Here is a 21357-nt window from a genome sequence, read left to right on the forward strand (position 1 = left end):
CATGGCCGTACCTATCGCGGTTCTTGACTGCGACCTCTTGCTCTATGGCCGCGGACACAGGACTTTGGATCGCTTCAAGCTGGAGGATGTCACGGATGAGTATCTAGTATCCACGTATGGCTTTCCCCGACAGTTCATTTGCTACCTGGTGGATCTCCTGGGAGCCACTCTCTCACGCCCTACACAGCGGTCCAGGGCCATAAGTCCAGAGACGCAAATACTTGCTGCGTTGGGTTTCTACACCTCTGGCTCCTTCCAGACTCGCATGGGGGATGCTATTGGCATTAGCCAAGCCTCGATGAGCCGCTGTGTTGCCAATGTAACGGAGGCACTGGTGGAAAGAGCCTCACAGTTTATTCACTTTCCTAAAGATGAAGCTACTATACAGAGCCTGAAGGATGACTTTTATGGGCTGGCAGGAATGCCGGGAGTACTGGGGGTGGTTGACTGCACCCACGTGGCAATCAAAGCACCAAATGCTGAGGACTTGTCCTATGTGAACCGAAAGGGTCTCCATTCCTTGAACTGCCTCGTGGTGTGTGATTCCAGAGGAGTCCTCCTTAGTGCTGAAACGCACTGGCCAGGCAGCCTGCCTGATTGCACGGTGTTAGAGCAGGCAGCTCTCACAAGCCAGTTTGAAACTGAGCTACATAAAGATGGCTGGCTACTTGGTAAGTCAATTTTTCATCCTTGTTTTCAGTAGAAAGTCTATTACATATTGTCTCCTTACTGAGAACCTCTGGGCACAAGTGATATATTTACTTTCAATTGCTTTCGTGAAAGTACTTTGAGATTTATGATTCCATTTGGACAGCCCTTATCTTGGAAGCTTAGAACAGTAACTTCTAATCTGTGTTTTATACAGTCTGATTATTGTATGTGTTAATCCTCATTCATTCTGTTAATAGCTTTTTTTCAGTATTCTATGCCTTTCCTTGCTGAATTATGCAATTTTTAATTCTAGGTACTGTCCTAGTCCAACTATTTTCCCCTGTTTTTTGCAGGAGATTAATTCTCTTCAAACTCTTCTGTGGAAAATCTTCCAGGATTTTCTTGTGTAAAACTGAATGCCTTTACTTTATCACATTTGTAAGCCAGAGTTACTTCTTCCGTGGCTTCTCTTTCAGCCAAAGGAAGAACTTACTCTGTATCTGCTGTACCAGAAAACCAGGCTGAAATCTGTGGCTAACTGTAGGTGTGTAACCTGTCCTGCTCCTTTCCACTGCTAACAGGTGACAGCTCCTTCTTGCTCCGGACGTGGCTGATGACCCCTCTGCACATCCCCGAGACGCCTGCAGAGTACCGCTACAACATGGCCCATTCTGCCACTCACAACGTCATCGAGCGCACGCTCAGAACCATTCGGTCGCGGTTCCGCTGCCTCGATGGCTCCAAAGGCACCCTGCAGTATTCTCCAGAGAAGTCCAGCCACATCATTCTGGCCTGCTGTGTGCTTCATAACATCTCCCTGCAGCATGGACTGGATGTGTGGTCTGCACCAGCCACAGGACACATGGAACAATCGGAAGAAGAATACGAGCAAATGGAATCAGTGGACTCGGAAGCCTGTCGTATTCGTCAGGAGCTTTTACTTACTCATTTTAGCTAATGTTGTGACAGAGTGAAGGCTTCTAACAGTTCATCTGGGAAGACATCTGGAGCAAATAAGCTCCTTCCTCTTTTTTAAGCCTGTAAAGACTTAAGCAGATGTGAGTCAAGAAGAAATTTACTCTCTTCATTTCAGGCAGATTTTCGAACTTCTCCCAGTCTCTCCAGAGATTAGTTTAATTGGTACATTTTTTGCTATCGTGATGCTTAGAGATGCCCCTTTCACTTGTCTTAGAGAACAATGACTAATGTGACAACAGTGGGACAATTAGGGAAATTGTCATTTATAGTGATGGAAAATCTGTAAACCTTGCACAAAGCAACGATTCTATTCCACTGTGTAACTGAAAACACTTATGATTGATTTTTTTTAAACAGTATTTCACACTAATTAAATTTCCACATGAGCTCCTTTCTATTACGAATTCATGAGCAGCAAAGCAAACGTTTATATTTTTGCTTGCAGGTATAAATTTGTGCTCAACACCATTTTGCCATTTTGCACATCTCACAAACCCTAGTGACTTCTCTGAAAGCTGGCAGCTGTGTTCCAGGAGGGGTCTGGAATTTTGCTGGGTGCGAATTAGTGCTTGCTCATATCTAGAAGGGTTGAACATTGCTTCTTTCCCAAACAGGCTGGAGAGGATGTTAAGCTATGGTGACTGCCAGGTACTTAACAGATATCAGTAAACAGGCTAGTGGAGGTGAGGCTGGTTTTCTCCTGCAGCAGGAAACTGGTCATCTTGTTGGCTGCTGTAAAAGAAACACCAAGGACTGCAAAAGTTCTCCATTTAGATCAAAGCAGAGGTGTGGAAAGGCTGCTCTAGCACTGCTGGCAACCTACTTCTGGAACAAGATGACTGATGCACGCAGTTGTTGCTGGCACAAGGCTGGGCAGTTTCCTGGAAGTGTTTTCTTTCTAAAAGGCACGAGTGTTTCCAAGGATCTCATGACAGCAGTCTAAGAAATTTTTGTTTCTTAAATTTTATTGTTTACTTGGCAGTAAATGTAACAAAAGTGGTAGGAAATGCAGAAAACTGTACAAAATGTACAAAACTGTAACTACTGAAAGTAGCAGTGCAACTGCCTGGCATGGTGGGTCTGTCCTTTTAGAGGAAGCAAGCTGGACCATGCCCCACATTGGATGAATACAAGCATGTGGGACTGTCAGGGTGGAGATGCAAGGTTAGATACACTCTGCCAGGTTTGCAGTGGCAGTAAGCACTTACTATCTCACAGAAAACCAAGAATGCTTGATGACATGTAAACAAGATGTTTTCAGAAGCCTGCATGAGAGCTGTGAAATGTTACGTACAAAGATCTCAGATATAATTCAGTTTTCTTTACACAAGGTATTGTACAAGAACTACTGGTCACTGCAGCAAAATTCCTGCTCCTTTTACCTAGGAAAAAGCAGACAAGCGTTGTTTTCTTAAAAGGGCATTTTTAAGGTAAGAGTTGCTGCCGTATATGGTGCCTGATGGCTCATAATCACGTCTGATGGTCTGTGCTAAAAATACTGCTCACTAGACCAAAACACCAGCAGACACTGAATGAGCTGTGTGGGTGTTGGTAAGGTCAAGTGAGTCTTGGACATGTGTAGGTACAAACATTGTCACTTAATGACAAGCTGGAGTTTCTCAATTTACACTATGAATAGCTCTTCCCAATGTGTGCTGAGGCCATAGCAAACTCAGAGTGAAGGCACTTCCTGGAACACATTTGCTGCTCAGTTTTGTCTTCTTTCAGCCACTGTCACCTGTGGTAGAGTTTAATTTCAGAACTGATCTCACTGCTTGTCAGTTTGGGCAAAAACTGCATCAGGCCACACTGGACAAAAGCAATCCACTGAACAATATTCTTGCCCGGCTCACATGTCAGTACCCTTCTCTTCACTCAGGAAATGTAGGGAGCAGTTTCCACCACATACTCTTTTTCAGCTTCCTTCAGAACAATTCACCCAGATGTTTTTTCTTTTCCCTCAGAAAAGACTTTTCTTTTTCCTCATGGGGCCAGATTGCTCAGAGCTCCCTCCATCCAATCTGGCCTTGAACACTGCAGGGATGAGGCATTCACAGCTTCTCTGGACAACCTGTTCTTGTGCCTCACCACCCTCACAGTAAAGAATTTTCTCTAATATCTAATTTAAACCTATTCTTATTCAATTTAAAGTCCTTCCCCTTTGTCCTGTCACTACACACTCTTGTAAGTAGTTCTTGCTCCATCTTTCCTCTACTTTCCCTTCGAGTATCAGAAGGCTGCAGTTAGGTCATCCACAAACCTCTTTTCCAAGCTGAAAAAAATTTATTTTCTGCAAATTGCTTTGAGATTTGTGATTTGGTTTATGCAGAAAATCACACTGTGAAAAGCCAGTGTCCAAAAAGGAGACAGAGGAATCCTGCAACTTTATTTATTTTATTTGAATAAAGGCAGAGAGTTCACTGGGCCACAGCCCTGCGGGGTCTCTCAAGATTTTGGAGTCGCAGCCTCCTTTTATCCTAAGCTCCCGGCTGCACATCGCCCTCTTCCTTTCCCCATTGGCTGTGGTATTGGGAAGGTACAGCCTTCCCGATCCGCCTGCTACACATCCTCCTAAAGTTCAGGAGTTCAAACTCCTGTTTGGGTTTCTGGAGTTTGGGTTCTGGAGACCTCCACAGCCAATGCTCCAGCACCGGGCCGGTTCTCCCAGCCCTGAGCGTTTGTGAAGACATAACACTCATTTCTCCTTTTAAGTCTGGACCACCCTTACCTTGGAAGTTTAGAACAGTAATTTCCAATCCCTTTTATACAGTCTTAACTATTGTAGGTATTAGTTCACATTCATTCTGTCAAGAGCATTTTTCCAGAATCCCACACCTCTTTAAGCTAACTTATGCAGTTTCTTTAATGCTGTGCATTGGTGCTGCCCCGCAGTTCTCGGGGCTCGACTGCTCTCGCCTGCCCTCCGTCTCCCCCGGGCGGCGGTGGAAGGCCTCGTCGCTCGGCTGGCGCTGCCTGGCGGCGTTCTAGCCTCGGCTGCTCGGGCCTTGTCCCGCGCTCGGCGCCGCCGCCGTTGGGCCCCGCTCGGCGCTCGGCTGGCCCGCCTGGCCGGAGCTCGGCGCGGCGGCGGCGACGACCGACCCCGGGGCCGCTCCGCCCGCCCGGCCCGGCCCGTCTCCGGCCCCGCCGCTGCAGGTACGCTCCGGGCCTACGCGCGCCGCGGCCCCGCGCCGAGGCCGCGCCGTCGTTCCCGGGCGGGCGCGGCCGGCCCCGCGGCGGCGCCCCGGAAGGCGGCGGTGCCGACCCGTGTGAGGCCGCGGCGGGTGGAGCGCGGTCGGGAGGGGATCGGGGCTCGCTGCCGGCGCTTTTGTACGGGAGTTCCGGGACCGCGGCCTTCCGGCGAGGGGAGCGGGGAAGCCGGCGCGCTGCCCCGGCCGGGCGCCGCAGCGGGAGGGCGAAACCCGCGGCGCTGCCTTCGCCGGCCGGCGGGGACGGGAGCGCCCGGGGAGAGCATCCCCCAGTCCCAGCGGGCAGCCGTGCCCCCTGCCGCCCTCTTGAGCGTGCCTCAAACCCGATTTTCTGTCCCAGCTTGGGTGCCTGGTGCTTCCCCTTCCATCGCCCCGTCCTTCCTGCCACCCCCGCGGCACCGTCCGGGGGCCCGTGGTCCGGGCTCGGTCCGGTTACGTTCTGAGGCTGCTGCTCCGAGATGTTTTTTATTGTTGTTGTTGTTTTCCGGCCTTACCCAAATAAAATGTGCAGCAAGTGTTGTCTGCTCTCTCCTGCTTTTCACCGTGTGTTGCAGAACACTTGCTTGTGAAAGTAGTGTTTGGCATAAAATGTATTCAGGTGTGCCTTTAGTTACGGCTTGTCTTGTGAAGAAACGAACCCAGCTAATTCACCAGCTATGGGAACGTTTTTGTTGTCATCTACCATATTTTGCTTGACAGCACATAAATTTCTGTAGTGCTCATGTAGTGTTTTTTTGGATTAGTTGTGATCCTGTCAATACCATGCTTTCAGCTGCCTTTGGAAAGCAATTTTTCCTGTTCTGAATCAGCATTTCATCTTCAAGAGATCCTGTAGGTAGTTATGAGTAGCTTTTCTCACTACACACTTTTAAGTATTGTTCTGTGGTAATAGACAAATTCAAGAATTGTTATCTAGATGCAAGCCCATCTTTAGGAAGACCGGTTGTATGAATGTGGAGTCTGTGTAAATATGGTCAGTGCTCAGTGCTGCTCTGTTTTCTCCTCTGTATGAAGTGTTCTTTGGTCTTTATTTAAAAACCCAGTGTGTTTTTCTATATTTGTCCTTGTTTACTGCTCCACCCAGCTTGGTGTCCTCTGCAAATGTCATCTGGCTTCTTTGCCTTTGCCACTCCCATCCTCTTTCAAATTGCTAATGGGAATGTTAAAAAGGGACCTAAGAATGACCTGCTGGTAATGTGCACTTATTGCCAGTCCATTACAGGTCTGTTAAGTTTGTTGCTGGGTCAGTTTTCAGAATGTGGTATTGGGTTAAATCCATGCAGATCTAAATGCCTTCTGAGTGATGCAGGCAACAGGACCTGAAATTTTCTGCTAAATTTAAAATCCTTTCTTGTGTTCTGAAGGGCTGCTATAGTGCATTTCCTAACATTTATAACTCTTCAGTATAGCTTGAATGCCAGTTCTGGAGTCCACAATTGATGCTTCTCTGGGTAATTTTTTTTTTTTTAAATTTTGTCCATTTCTATTTTGATGGTCACAAATAAGTGTGTTATTTGTGGTAGTGTGGTTCTTAATAAGTAGGGCCGTCCACTAACACTTATATTTTTCCTAATACTTGGAATGAAGTATGTATTTGGATCCAAATGTCTGGACATGCCTTTTCAAATTGAGTTGCTGGGCAGTTTCTGCCAAATGGTTACTTTGCTGACAGCTTCTTCTTAGTTTTCTTTCTTTTGCCCTTTTCTGAGTCATAACTGACCCTCTAGATTCTTGTTTAGTTGTCTCCTACTTTTCCATTTTCTGAGCAGCACTTCTAACTTTTATGCAGCTGTAACAACCAGTTCTAAAGAAGGCAAGCAATGATCCAGTCTGCTGCTATCCCTCTGCCAGAAATTTGGCATTTGAATAATTGTTTTTTTAAGAAACTTCTGGAAAGAAACTCTAGTGTCTTTTATGCCATGGTTAGCAAGCTGACTGGGTCTTGCAGAGTTATTGTTGATGTAAATACTTACAACTAATGCAAACAGAACTGAGCTACTTTTTTTTTTCCTCTTCTGAGTTTCTGGGCACCTGATAAAGGGCATAGTGCATGGTAATAGTTCCTTGTGTGTTTTGTGTTAGTAGCCCTGTGCTATCCTAGCAAGGAGGGTGATTGAAACAAAATATTAGTAAGGTAAGGACAGAAGAATTTTGTTTTAGAAAAGTGGTTAGCAATGTGATGTGCAGTGGAAGAAGATTAATATTAGAAATATTTTATTGGAAGGTTATTACAGGATATAGTAAGGATATATACACAGGATATAGGTATAGTTGCCTAAGGAAAGACCCATTGACTTAGTTGCTTGAAACAAGAGGAGACCTGCTCTTCTCTACAAGAAGCAGCAGTACTTGTCTGCGTCTCAGGACTTGGTTGTTAGGAATTCTGACTGGGATTGTTGTCTAGTAGCTGTTTGTTATCTCCAGTTTTTGTAAAGTGTTTATTGAATGGGATGATGAGGTCTCAGGCTCATGCAGGGAGAGCATCATCTTAATCCATGTGCTTGCACAGCTCCACTTTGCATGTTCTCAGTGAGGTGTTTTGGGTTGTCCTTGCAGAGTGATTCCTGCTTCCTTCTTCCTGGTATGTATTACTAATTCTTCACCTTGAGCAGCACAGAATTGCTGAGAGGAGTCTCTGACTCATGTTTTGGACACGTTTTTCCCCTCCCTTTAAATTTCTCCCACAGACTCAACCTAAGGCCAAGAAGGGCAACAGTGTCAAGAATTGTCTGTGTTTCATTGTTCAGAGTCTAAATCTTCATTGTCTCCCACCTCTTCTATAATTGTGATACATCTTTGTGTGAAGACTTCAGCTTCTGTGTGGATCATTTTTGCTTTTTGTCTTGTTACCGTATGTCCATGTGAGCAAGAAATTATATTTTCTAAAACATATTCTTGCTTCCAGTTGCTTTTTCTTTATTACTTGGATAAGGTGCATGTGCCTTAAGTGCAGCCTTTAATGTATAAAACACTTTATGTTTACCTTAGGGGTATGTGGTGCTGTTTCTGATGCTCTGCAGTGTTGGCACTCCCACATTGCTGTGGAATGTGTGATGGCATTTGACTATGGCCCTTGAGCTTGAGGAACCTTGATGTGACTATTAATGTAAATAATGGGATTTTGAATTGAACATTTCTTTGCCTTTCTATTTAACTGAGAATCCTCTCCCTCTCCCTCTCCCTCTCCCTCTCCCTCTCCCTCTCCCTCTCCCTCTCCCTCTCCCTCTCCCTCTCCCTCTCCCCTCCTCTCCTCATATGCTATGATTTGAGTATGGAATTGTGGAAACAAATTCTTAATCTTCCAGATCTCAGCTCTGCTGTTTGACTTACCTTATAGCTTTGTGAAATTATATTTATTCTCTTCCTTGTCTTCTGGATTGAAATTAATATCTCTCTTCTCAAGAATTCATTAAGTTTATGTGCAAGTTATAATAATAGTTATGAAAGTGCTCCATATTCTCATTGTTAAATGAAACTATCAGACTCCAGATGTGGTTGATCACTTACATTTATTATTATTACTTCCCTTTTTAAATTTACCATTCATTTTCTGACTTTTAGGAGTTGATATCTGCAAGTTTCTCTTCCATGTCTTTATCATTTTGCTGTAAATAGCTAGAATTTTAGTGTACTTCTTTTGACTGAAAAGTTCTTTTATGTGTATTTGGCTCATTTAATTCAGACTGGGAAGACAAATTAAGATTCTAATGGCAATTAGCTCCTTGTTGCAGTCATACGGGATTTTGAAATGACAAAGTACTGTTGAGATCTTTGTAATGTAATTGAATTTCCTGAGCTGTTTGTAGTTGCAGTTTAAAACACAGCATTGAATTTTTCAATCATGAAGCACTAAGACGAGTTATTTTTTTTAGGAACCCTGTTTTATGTGTAAACACTTATTGCAGTGAGTGCAATTTAGAGCAGTGTGTCTACTGCATCTACAGAAAATGTGCTTTTGAATTACTTTCCATCTCTCTCTGGCTTTAATCAAGGAAAAACTTCAGCTTACAGTATAATACTTTGGGGAGTATTTAAGAACATGGAAAAGTAAAACCAGGACCATATAATGATAGTGCCTTCATGGTATTAGTTTTGGATTCTCTTGGATAGTAGCATCATAAACTTTCTTTCACTTCTAAGTGTTTTTTTATTCTCCATGTTTAGGGGCACTTAGTTGAAGACTGACTCTTGTTCTAATTAAATTCTTAAATTAAGCACCTTTTTTTTTTAAAAAGCGAAATCAAGGACACAAGTAGAAGCAGAACAAAAATAATGGCTTCTAGTTTTGCTTTTTTTATTGTTTCTATTAATCATGCTTAAGATAGATGCTGTTACCCATCTGTAGACTGTGTTTTTTGTGGATTAGCTTTGTTTAAAGATTCTGGTCCAATATAGCTTAATTTTTGATTTTTTTTGTTCATTTAGATACTGCTGCAAAGTATCTTGAAGTTTTCTCTATGCAAAATGTTTTCTTTTTTTTTTTCTTTTTTTTTTTTTTTGGTTCTTTTTTGTTCATTTTTAACTTGAGAAGACCTAATACCTCTACAAATACCTCTCAAGGCTCATCTGGAACTACCACAAATGGAGTTATGGGAAGACAAATCATGGTGTTTGAAGTAAATTTAAACATATATTGCTAATCAGGTATAATGCCAGAAATTCATATGGCCTTGTCATTTAAGAATGAGCATAGTCCTGTTCTTCCAATACTTACGTTTTGACCCGTGCAACTGTTTGGGATATGAGTCATGTTGCCTATTTTTTACTGATTTTGTTGTTGTTATAGCATTGTTCAAATGCCAGTACTACTGGCAAGCTAGGACTTACTTAGCAAACTAGGACTCCTTGAATTGTCTTGTTTGCTAAACTGAGTTGATTCAGTGCAAAAAGGGCAAATCAGCTTGTTAGTTTTGGTTTTACATAAGCTTTTTAAAAAATTTCGCTCAGTTTTTCAGGTGGAGACACACAAAAAAGGTTAGTGGGAATGGCATTAACTTTGATATTGATTGAATCAGTATTTTTAATAAAACTGCAAGTATAAGTCAGGTCTTCTATCTGGTGTAGTGTTTCTTGGGCTTCTTATGTGGTATTGTTTAATGCAATTTAGGAAAATGATGGCCTCAAAATCTCCATATTGCATAAGGGAGGGAAACACAGATTGTAAACAAGGAAGGGAACTAGGAAGTCCCTGGAGCTGTGTGATTGCATGTATATATTCCAAATTATGTTCTAGGCATCTGGTTTGTTCTTGGAGATCTGTCTGTGCGTGTCAGAACCAGATTTTATTGTTTTATCAATGAAGTGTCTGCAAAAGGAGGGGCTGTGTAGTTCATAGTCTTTGGCAAGATGATCTTTGGCTGTTTTCAATGGGCACTTTTTGCTTTTTTGAGCTTCTGAAAGCACAAGAGGTCTCAGTAAGGCAGTTTGCTTCAAAGTTAAGCTGTATAAAATACAAGGGGAACCGACTTGTAGAAAATCCTTAGAGGAAATAGCCTGTCTTGTGACTGCAGCCTTCATTAGGATCACTGTCAGCAAAGATAAGGCATTTGGGCTGTAGTGCTGCAAACACTGTTTTCATGCCTGTCTAATGATCTGATTGCTCTTGGAGAACCCACCCACACGTGCAATAGTGGGAATGCTAAATTATTGCTAATATTTATTACCTGAAACTTAAATTACTAACATTTATTGAATGCAGTAAACAGTTCTTTTGAATTTTTTAATACGTTGCTGGTGTTAAAACTTGAGATGCTGCACTTTGGAATAACTGCAATGGCATTGTTGGTGCTGGACATGCTGCTTAAGAACAGGCATTTTGAAATCTCTGGCTTACAAGATAGGTAGGCGCCTGTTTCCTCTTCTTTTCTAGACACAAGTTTGCCTGTGGTTTTGCAAGATAGTGGCGTGCCTCATTGTTCACCACAGTTTTGGTTTTGTTGTGTTTTGGGTCTTTTTTTTTCCCCCATGCATGTTCTTTTAATACAAAGTATGCAGCCCTGGCCCATCAGTTCTGTGTGGATCATGGCTGTTTTACAGTCAATATGTTCTGGAAGTCTTGAAACTTGACAAAGGGACTTGGAGATCAAAACTACTAGCATGTGCTTTTTTCCCTCTGGTCTTTTACTGGGAGTCTTATAAATACATTCTCTCTGTGGAACTCAGATTGCAAAGTCAGTGACAGCTTTGATATTTCACTTCATATTGCCTCTTTCTTCATCAGTCACATGAGATCTATTTGGGCAGCAAAATTATCTGAAATTATGTGGATATTTGTATCTTCTGGATAAGTCTCCCATTGTAAATATCATTTAGTGATTGCAGCTTTGTTTGGTTTTTTTACTTTTTTAAACACTGAGGGAGCTGTTTACACTGATTCTCTGCACATGCATTAGGAGAGGCTTTTAGTGTTGGGCTCAGCACACAACCACAAAGTTCTTTGCAGTGGTAATAGGTTAGTATTGAGAGCTGAAGGCCACGTGAAATAATATTTTCCCCCATGAAGAATGGAATAGCATGAAGGTACTATTGCACTATTTGTCTTTGTATCAAAGCCTGCTGTGCTTCCAGCATGGTGGTACCAGAATCTCCACAAAATTAATAGCAACAGAGATGGGAAGGGGACACATTGCGAGATGTGGGGCCATCATCTCTGTAAAGTGCTGAAGTTTTGAACTGGAGTGGTGAGCCATTGCATAATGCATAAAATATCTTGACATCCTTTCTATATGGCAAATTGAATGTGCTTCTTTTTATTCATCTTCTCAGCCTACCTTTTTGTCAGTGTTTTCAGGGGGTCATGTACTACTACGAGATAGCACCAATTTGCAGCTTCACTTTGGTTCTTTAGAGGTTCAGCATCTGTAAAAGTGACAATTACAAGTGAACCTACATTACTCCAATACTGGGAATTCTTCAGGCTTCTTTTAGGATGGCTGGTACAGAGCAAGTAAAAAGCTTGGGTTCAGGCTGTGTAATGCTCTTTCTAAAACTGTAAACAGCCCAGCATGTTGTCCTGAAATACCCTGAAGGAAGAAAACACTTAAGGAAAGAAAGCTGCCAATTACAGAAAAAATCTTGACTCTCCATTTTCATAATTTTCTGTGGTGCTCTAGATTACATTCAGGGCATCAGCTAATCTTGCAGCTGTTGGACACTTTTGGTCATCCCGATTACACCAACCAACCAAATCTCCCTTCCTCCCCCCAGAAACAAATAAACAAAATAAAACTAACTCAACAACAAGAAGAAAACAGAACAATACCAATCCCTCTTTAACTGGTCAGCTGTTTATCAGTTGTGATAGTTGTGGGTATTTGTAATAGACACTGCTACTGAATCAGTCCACCACTTGTCTGAACAGGCTTGATCGAGTGAACTGCAGGTTGTATTTATGCTGAGTCCCAAGAAGTATTTTCAAACCCCCCTGTATTTAATTTAAACTTTGTTAGTCAGATGGCTAATGAATAGCTGTAAATATGGTTGGTACTTCAATGGTTTTTCTGCTAATGGTATTTAATAACATGTTGTCATTGTTCAGGTTATATTTGTACGTGATGTTTCGAGTGGGGATCTTTACTAGGTTAGAGAAAAAAAATTGGCTCCTTTAACACCCTCACAGAAAACCCCTATACAAACCAAAAACCTAAAAATACACAAAACCAAAAGCCAAAAGCCTTACACCAGAACAATCTGAAGCTGAACGCATGTTCCAATAGAAAGGTTGAAGGTTTCCTGCTAAAATGAGCAAAGATAATGTCAGATAATGCCACTTCATGCCAATGCTACACTGCATCTGTTTTCTTCATTTGAAGGCTCTGAGTTTCTTTGCATGTCTAAAGTGTTGCTAAATGTGTCACCAGCTAGTGGAGCAGTTACTGTGTTCAAGTTGATTCAGACAGAAACTAAAGTTTGGCCCCCGAAGGAACTCGAGGTAACACTGAAATCTCAATATCTCTCAAGAAGGATACATTCAGTGTTTTCTGAAGAGATCCCAGCTTTTTAAAATGTTGAGCAGGTTAGCAGGGTACTGTGAAGGCATTAGAGCCCTGGGTGTTCCCTTTGTTTACTTTTAAAATGGGATAAAGACATGAGTCAGGAGAAGCTGAAAAAATGAGGTACAGTCCCTGAGGAAAAAGCATGAAGTTCAAACACTCAGGCTCATATATGAAGTGTTTGTTATAGCCAGATTAGTTGAATAAATTAGGACACACATGCAGAGATTTAGATAAGCTGTCTTAAGGTATGTATACTTGGTTTTATATAGTGGAGATGACTTGGTCTTTCAATAAGGTGAATACTAGAACTTCACTGACTGCAGTTGTAGGAGTTATTTCCCCATTTATTTTACAATTTGTAGCTTGTCCATGGCATAAATAAACTTAAAGTCGTTTATTAAACTTCTTTATTTCCTTGTTGCTATTGTAGTTTAGGGAACATTAATTCTGGTAGGACTGAAATGTTGCTAAGTTGTCAGAACCTTTTCTTTCTCATGAGTGATTGTTGTCCTGCTTGTAAATTACCATGACCTCAGCTTATATATATATGGTTTATCCTTCACAGCTATCAAAAAGCTATTCCAAAGTTTAAATCTTTTCAGACTTCCAGCTTATTCCAGCTGCAGGACCAGTCTTCCATTGGTGTCATGTTTATGTGTTTATTCTTGGGTTGTTGCAGTCCAAATTCCTTGAATACACCCACATAAAAATATTCAGCTACTGTTTTCTTAATTTCTTTAATTTTAATTTTAGATTAAGAGTTAAACTCTTAATGTTGTACAATTTCCTCCTGTAAAGTAGACTTTTTGTTACCTATATTGTTCTGGGCTGTCCTTCTCCTCCATTCTGCTTACCATCAGAATCCAGTCATTTCTGAACATGGGTGCCTGGGGTTGTTTGCAGAATCCAGATCAGGATTTATTAGCATTTAACTAAAGAAGATTTTTAGTTTAGGAATTCCTGTATTATATTGTGCTTTTGGATACATTGGTTCCACTTATCCTTCTAGCTTTTTTGGATCTGGGCTTTTTTAATCTGTACAGTTATTTTTAAGGATTCTTGTGCAGCATGATAACTTTAGTTATTGTGTTGCTTTCCAGTAAGGCTTTTATTTTGTAGAATAATTCCTGCCTAATGTTTGACTAACTTTCACAGATTCTCTAAAGAAGGCTTATTGTATACCATGGAGTTCAGCTTCTCTAAAATACATGATCCCCATGCTGTTCACATTAAGCATCAGAGAATTTCCAGCTAGCTTGACTTTCACTGTGGAGAATTTATTTTCTAGGAAGATGGATGTCTTTACTTGTAATTACTTCAGTACTCTTTATTTTACTTCTACAAATAAAAACTGGTGTGCCTTTTTTAGAGCTCATTTTCCTGGCTTATCTCTTTAGACAGCTTCTCCCTATGAGCTGCAGCTGTCTTAAATCATCTGTTCAGGAGAGTTTTTTTAGGGAGCGTGGGAGGAAAGAAAATATTGCTGATGACCATTCTTAGTTCTGTCATTTAACAATTTGTCTCTTGTGCACATTAACCTTTTTTCTTCTTTATGTGGTTTTTTTTTTTCTTATTTCTTTTAGTATTGAATATTGACGGTTTTGTTCAGTGTCACATGAACTGAGTAGTGTTTGTTTTTAGATCTTCATGTTATCAAGAGATGTCAGAGTAGTATGCACACTGCTGGGGTCAGAAGGTAATAGCACTGCAGTAGTGTTTCTTGGTTTATCTGTTCTAAGAATCTTTTCTGGAGAGCTTTTTGTGGCAAACTCCAATGTATGACACCACTGCAAAGCTGTGTGACTTCATTGCTATCTGTCACTGTATTATTTATTTATTATATTTATATAGCTTTTTCTTGTAGATAGTGGGTATTAAAGCTTTCCTTTGCAGCTCAAAGTGTTCCAAAAGCATTATTCCTTGCCACTCTTCATTATTACTTGGGTGAACTGCTGTTCTAAGAGCAATGCAGATTGAAAGATGATGTGCAGACAATGGAATAATCTTGGTGGACCTGTCCCCTACATTGTTTTCATATTTTGTAAGCTGTTGTTGGAGTTGGAAATAATTTGGACTTGAGGTCTGTCAATTGTCTGACCTTTACAGTTTGACCTGTTACTGAAATTTGAGTAGTTCCTGGGAGATTCCTCTGTCATATTGTCAATTTAGTAGTACTGTTCCTCTAGGTTTCAGACACCCTTCCCAGATAGGACCTAACTCTTCAAGGTATAAAGACTGTATCTTCATAAATATTTTTCCTTTATTATATAAAGTAAGAGATGAGGGAAAGGGAAAGAATTTGAAGGCAAATTTTTAATTCTCTATATGTGTAGTGTGCCTAGGGCATATGTACAAGGGAAGAGTTGGATGCTTTCAAAGTAATCTTTGTCTGTAGAAATGTCAAAGTGGGGCCTTGATAATGGAAGCAGGTAGCAAAGGCTGTGTAAGAAGAAAGATTTGTCTCTCAAATCTAGTATTTTTGGGATTTAAAGTTTTTACTTCATCTGGGTGATCAAAGTGAAAGCTGCTTTCCTTATCAGTCTCTTATCTTTTTAGGTTTCCATGAAGATAAACAACTGAAATGTGGATAGTTTATTTGTAGCTTGGTGGTGGTTGTCATCTGGAACCTGCTGGTGTCTCATCTCAGTAGCAGGCGTGGTGTTGGCAGCTGAGAGCCATGAAGGTTGTCCCAGAGAAGAATGCTGTCCGCATCCTGTGGGGTAGGGAACGGGGCACCCAAGCCTTGGGTGCTCAGCGGCTTCTGCAGGAGCTGGTGGAGGATAAAACTCGATGGATGAAATGGGAGGGCAAGGTAAGGTTGTGGGATAGAGCTGCATAGCTTGATCTTGGAGTGGGGGAAGGGAGGCAGGGATTTGAAATAAATTGTCTTGTGATTGTACCTTTGATGTGTTACACTTGATATGCTCTCTGGCTCTGTTCAGTTCCTGCAGTGATGTGATACTAGATATGTTCCTGCAGCGGGTTCCCCTTGTTGTCTGTGTGGCTTACAGTTAAAGTATGATCATATGACTGTTGCAACACTTCCTGCTTTGTTGGCTTTTTCAGAAAGTTGAGTTACCAGACAGTCCACGCTCCACCTTCTTGCTGGCGTTTAGTCCAGACAGGTAATTAACTCCTAGTTCATTCCCTGTTTTAGCAGTCTCCCTACACTTACAAAAGTGACGGAGGCTTGTGCCCATTGAGTTGTCCAGTCCTGAACAGCCAAATGAAACTTCTGGTTCCTGACACGCATGGATGGAATGTGTGTACCTTCCTAATCTCACAGCTTCGAGCATAGATGGTGTTTAATTTCTGAGGTACCCAGGTGATAGAAAGTTCTAAGGAAAAAGGATCTGTGCAGGCACCGTGGGATTTAATGAGAAACTAAAGGGAGTAAAGGATGGTTTAATGCAACATGCCCAAATGATGTGACACATTCATTGGGATATCTAAGAATAAAGAACAGAGTAGAATGATGTGTATTGGAAGAAATGGAGGTGGGATCTCTCATAGTATCACTTGATTTGACAGTGGTTGAGACAGGTGGAGAATTGGGAATATTTATTTGCCCCAGACTGTCACTCAGGAGTGCCTTCTGAGCTGCATGTTCACTCTGACGTTCAAGGTTAAGTTTGTGCTTGCAGATTCAGATGAGCTCATGTTTGCATGGACCCTGAAATCTGGCTACAGGAAGCTTTGTGACAATTGGTGAAACAGTAGCCTCTTACCCTTTGAGCTGTGTGTGGGAGAGCTGCTGGGTTAGTTGTGAACAGACCCTGTTGGGATGAAGCTAACCATGGTCTGAATTTGCTATATTCTTCTCATGCTAATGTTTGTCATACCTTCTACATTCCCAGGACCCTAATGGCTTCCACACACGTGAACCATAACATCTACATCACAGAGGTGAAAACGGGCAAGTGTGTTCATTCCTTGGTTGGACATCGCCGCACTCCCTGGTGTGTCACCTTCCATCCCACCATCCCAGGCCTCATTGCTTCAGGATGCCTAGATGGGGAGGTTAGAATTTGGGATTTACATGTAAGTCTTTCCTGAAACATATGTTCCTTTGATATTTGGTGGGTGGTGACTTTTTTTGGCTGAGTTTGTTTTCCAAATGTTACCTGGTAAGAGAGCTGTTTGGAAGCGTTTCTGGGACATGTGTCTAAAAGCATAGAACAGACCATAGCCATCCTCTCCTCTCTAGAGAGGAGGTGACAGATTCTTCATTCAGTCCTGCCAGGTAGGTCATACTTCTTTAACAGCACCTGTTTCTTTGATTGCAGTGGTACATGTAATGCTGGAGAACTTTGTGCAAGGTGCCTGTTTAGCTTTTGTGAGAGACATGCAGTCTGTTATTCTGCTGAGCATATCTGAACTGTTCATTAGGGAAGCTGCTGCTCTACTTAGTTTGGTAAATGGCACAGAGACAAAACGCATGGGCTTCTCTGGTTTTTGAATGAAGCATTTTTGCAGGCTGCTTGAGACACACTTACCTACAAAAATACATCTGTGGTCATTGTTGCAATTAGTGTTACATTTTAGACCTGGTGTGTGACCTTGTATAGGAGCAGCTGTTGCCAAGACAGCGCCCCACTTGCAATGCTCTAGGCAGGCTGGGAAGCACTGAGAGTACATGGAAACTTAATGATAGCACACTTTGTGATAAACTGCTTGTGGTTCTTGACTCCTCACTCTAGGGTGGAAGTGAGAGCTGGTTCACAGATAGCAACAATGCCATTGCATCACTTGCTTTTCATCCTACGGCTCAGCTGCTGTTGATTGCCACTGCCAATGAGATACATTTCTGGGACTGGAGTCGTCGGGAGCCTTTTGCAGTGGTGAAAACAGCCAGTGAGATGGAGCGGGTCAGGTGAGCTCCTGCCTCTGGGTGGAGAGAACACTTGTATGTGAAAAAGGGTCAGATCTGGGGAGTGTGTGAGGCTCCTCTGGGATGCTGCACCCTCTGCACTCAGGCAATGGAGAGAAGTGTTGCTTGCAGCTCCTTGACTCAGCTGGTAGAAAACCAGTTCTGTGAGCAGGAAGAAAACCAATTGAAAGTAATAGATCAGCTTGGTTGTTCATATTTGTGATAGGGCATGTGTCCATTAAGTGTCCAGAATTTATTTCATGTTGATTTGTAAGCTTAGTAATTAAACTTGTCGGCCATGAGGATGAGAAGACCCAGCAATTGCTGGAACAGAATGCTGAGCTATTACTTTGGCACACTTGTAGAGGAAACAGGATTGCTGGAAACCTGATGCCTGCTCTTGAGCAATCTAAAACAAGACAACGATGTGGCATCAAGGAACATTAATCTCTCCCTTTGTACCAAATCAATTTTGTAGTATAAACACATGAATTCCTTTACATTTTCTGGTCATTTCAATTGCTACAGCAGTATTTATTTCCAGCTTTTAACTTTGCTGTAGTGTTGCTGTGGACTATAAAATAGCTGCAATCTTCATTTAGATAGGTACATTTTGTTCTTCTTAATGCATAAACCTTTTGACATCCTTCATAAAAAGATGATGATAATGTAGTAATGTTCTCATTGCAAATATGTCGTGGGGTTTTCTTCCCTGCTGTGTTCAGCTTCCTGTGTCAATGTGGAATGTGAACTGATGATTGATATTCTGGCACTGCTTTTGTTTTAGGCTGGTACGGTTTGATCCCTTGGGACACTACTTGCTCACAGCGATAGTTAACCCTTCTAACCAGCAGGTAAGGGGAATGTCACGATTTACAATGACTGGCTAATTACAAGGTGCTCTATGTACTTTAGTCCTAGTCTGTTTCTAAGCAGACTTGTGTTTTTGTGAAAAGCTGAACTCTTCTAAAGCGGAGTTCTGTCTCACCTTCATTGCTCACATGAATGTTCTTGTGTTATGTGTATGGCTAATAAATGCTTTCCAGCATGTATTTGTTTTGCCCTCTCTGTCTGACTAATGGTGGGACAGAAGTCTCAGTGGTCCTGTTCTTTCAGTTCTGTTGCAATGTTCTTTTGGATTTGAAGCTGTTTGAGGTTTTCAAATAATTCTCTCAGCTTCTGACCCTCAGACACTGATACTTCTGTTTGTATGCACAGTGTGTTGTGAAAGCTCACGGGGCTGTAGGAAGAGGTTGTCTAGATCCATAAAATGAACTTAGAAATCATCTCAACTGGTTTCCTCCAAAGTCAAGGCCTTCAGGAAGGGACTTATCACATCCTTTCATCTGTCTGGGCTGGTAGCTGACTTTCTGCTGTTTATTTGGAAATGCAGGATTTTGCCTTGAGGTGACTGAACATTGACTGTTTCCTTCTGCAGAGCGATGAAGAAGTGGAAATCTCCGTGGACAGCACAGAGATGCCGCATTATCGCCAGCGCGCTATCCTTCCGTCTCAGCCTGTGAGGCGCACACCCCTCCTGCACAACTTCCTGCATATGTTGTCCTCCCGCTCCTCTGGCATACAGGTGGGAGAGCAAAACAGTGTTCAAGACTCTGCTACCCCATCCCCTCCACCGCCTCCACCACCACCACCTCCGCCTCCAGCCAGTGAGAACACAAGGGCATCTGTCTATAACAGGCTTCGGGAGCGAGTCAGCTATCCCACAGCAGAGTGCTGCCAGCACCTGGGGATGTTGTGCCTTTGCAGCCGATGCTCTAGTGCAAGACTTCCTTCTTCTCTCTTCCCACACCAGGAAAACGCACCCTCCACGTCTTCTGGGGCCACTGGCACTTCCTTCTCCTCTGTGCAGACAGAGCCTTATCAACCCCCAGAGCAGGCATCCGTAGCGCAGGAGGAGCAGGGGATACTTAACAGGCCCTCTGCTTTCAGCACAGTTCAGAGCAGCACTGCTGGCAACACCCTGCGCAACCTTAGCCTGGGCCCCACACGGCGGTCCTTCAGCGGGTCCTTGGCAGGCCACCAGTCCCGGTACCAACAGTCTGCGAGAGAGATGGCTTCAGGCTTGGGTGGGTCTGACTGGTCCAGGACAGTGCTGAACATGAGCTCTCGGTCCGAGCTGGAAGCCATGCCCCCCCCCCCCTAGGACCAGTGCCTCCTCCGTGAGCTTGCTGTCCGTGCTCAGACAGCAGGAGGGAGGTTCCCAGGCATCAGTCTATACCTCTGCAACAGAAGGGAGGGGCTTTCTGGCCCCAGGGGCTGAGGTGAACAGTGGTAGTGGTGCTGGCCCGAGCAATCCGGCCAGCATTCGTAATGAGCTCCAGTGTGATTTGAGGCGATTCTTCCTGGAATATGACCGGCTTCAGGAGTTAGATCAGGGGATTGGTGGGGAGCCCAGCCAGTCGCAACAGGCTCAAGAAATGCTCAACAACAACATTGAGCCTGAACGACCAGGTCCCTCCCATCAGCAGACTCCACAAAGCAGTGAAAACAGTTCCAATTTGTCCCGGGGTCACCTGAACCGCTGTCGTGCTTGTCATAACCTGCTGACCTTTAACAATGACACGCTGCGCTGGGAAAGAAGCACGCCTAGCTACACACCAGGGCAGGTCCAAAGCACATTTGAGGGTGTGCCTCCAAATACCAGCCAGGTGCAGCCTGCAGAGAGAACCGAGGGCAGAGCTCCTGCCTCTAGCAGACTGCAGCTGGGCAGCTCTTCCACCCCGCAGGAGGAGAGGACCGTGGGAGTGGTCTTTAACCAGGAGACGGGGCACTGGGAAAGAGTTTACAGCCAGTCGGCTTCAAGCAGACCTGGGAATGTATCACAGGAGGCCTTAAACCAGGAAATGCCTGAGGAAAGCTCAGAGGAGGATTCACTCAGGAGGTAAGATACATGCTTGCCCTTCCTCCTCTATTTTTTCTTAAACCTTTCCCATCTAGTCTGAGGTTTTTCAATAATTTCAGAGTTAAAAACCTTTTCTCATATGGCCATGTGCTAGTCATGTCGATGAAAATAGAGATGTTGGTGTTGATGTGTTTATAGCTGCCATTGTCATGCTGCAGATAGGTTCTGAAGATTGTAAGGGCAGAGACTGGACCTCTCAATGGTAGTACAGACAGGCAAAAGGGTGGGCTCTTGCAGCAGATCTCTGGGGTGAGCTGTGCTCCTGGTGTTTCTGAGACTTTGCAGAAACATGGAAACTCAGGATACATTAATGCTGTCCTTTGTGCCCCCTATCACACACACCCTATCATCACACTCTATGCATGGAGAATCTGCCCAGGGTTGGCATGGAAAACTGGGCATGAGTAAGTTGCTAAGTTAAAACGGTTAACAATAATTTTCTTAGTGTTGCTCAGAGGGGGAAAAAAGTCAAAACTTTGTGTCAGTGGCTTGGATATATGCAGTTGGTTTGCCCCTGATAAGAGAGGTAAGTTTTGAAAGTGGCTCCTGTTGACCTGACCTGGTTGGGGACATACTGATTGCTGTAAATTTTAGGCTTTGCTGTCTTCTTTTTGAAGAAGGTGATGCTTTTTTTTTTTTTTTTTAAAGGATAGTTTTCTTCTGCTTCAGATACAATACAAGGAACTGGATAAGCTAAATTGAATTTGCATCAGGGAAGACCTGTCCTTTGTGTGA

The 21357-nt window shown here is 43.0% G+C and overlaps 2 protein-coding genes across 2 annotated transcripts in view; both read left to right on the forward strand.

Annotated features, from left to right (window-relative positions):
- The first annotated feature begins 1 nt into the window (after nucleotide 1).
- HARBI1 (harbinger transposase derived 1) lies at nucleotides 2-2024 on the forward strand. Its single transcript, XM_056492633.1, has 2 exons — nucleotides 2-671; nucleotides 1233-2024. Exons 1-2 carry the CDS (start codon nucleotides 2-4, stop codon nucleotides 1607-1609), a joined length of 1047 nt encoding a protein of 348 aa, XP_056348608.1. The 3' UTR covers nucleotides 1610-2024.
- Nucleotides 2025-4600: 2576 nt separating this feature from the next.
- The window catches only part of AMBRA1 (autophagy and beclin 1 regulator 1), a 127510-nt gene continuing 110753 nt past the window's right edge, over nucleotides 4601-21357 (forward strand). Inside the window, 8 exon segments of the mRNA XM_056492634.1 lie at nucleotides 4601-4782; nucleotides 15386-15641; nucleotides 15896-15954; nucleotides 16687-16870; nucleotides 17530-17702; nucleotides 18487-18553; nucleotides 19138-19848; nucleotides 19850-20601. Of these exon segments, the coding sequence (XP_056348609.1) occupies nucleotides 15507-15641; nucleotides 15896-15954; nucleotides 16687-16870; nucleotides 17530-17702; nucleotides 18487-18553; nucleotides 19138-19848; nucleotides 19850-20601 (2081 nt within the window). The 5' untranslated portion in view covers nucleotides 4601-4782; nucleotides 15386-15506.

Source organism: Oenanthe melanoleuca, chromosome 5 (genome assembly GCF_029582105.1).
Source record: "Oenanthe melanoleuca isolate GR-GAL-2019-014 chromosome 5, OMel1.0, whole genome shotgun sequence".
Classification (NCBI taxonomy): domain Eukaryota; kingdom Metazoa; phylum Chordata; class Aves; order Passeriformes; family Muscicapidae; genus Oenanthe; species Oenanthe melanoleuca.

Coding starts and splice junctions, on each gene's coding strand:
- HARBI1 (XM_056492633.1), top strand. CDS start 2: ATGGCCGTACCTATCGCGGTTCTTGACTGCGACCTCTTGCTCTATGGC. Junction 672..1,232: donor TAAAGATGGCTGGCTACTTG/GTAAGTCAATTT, acceptor CACTGCTAACAG/GTGACAGCTCCTTCTTGCTC.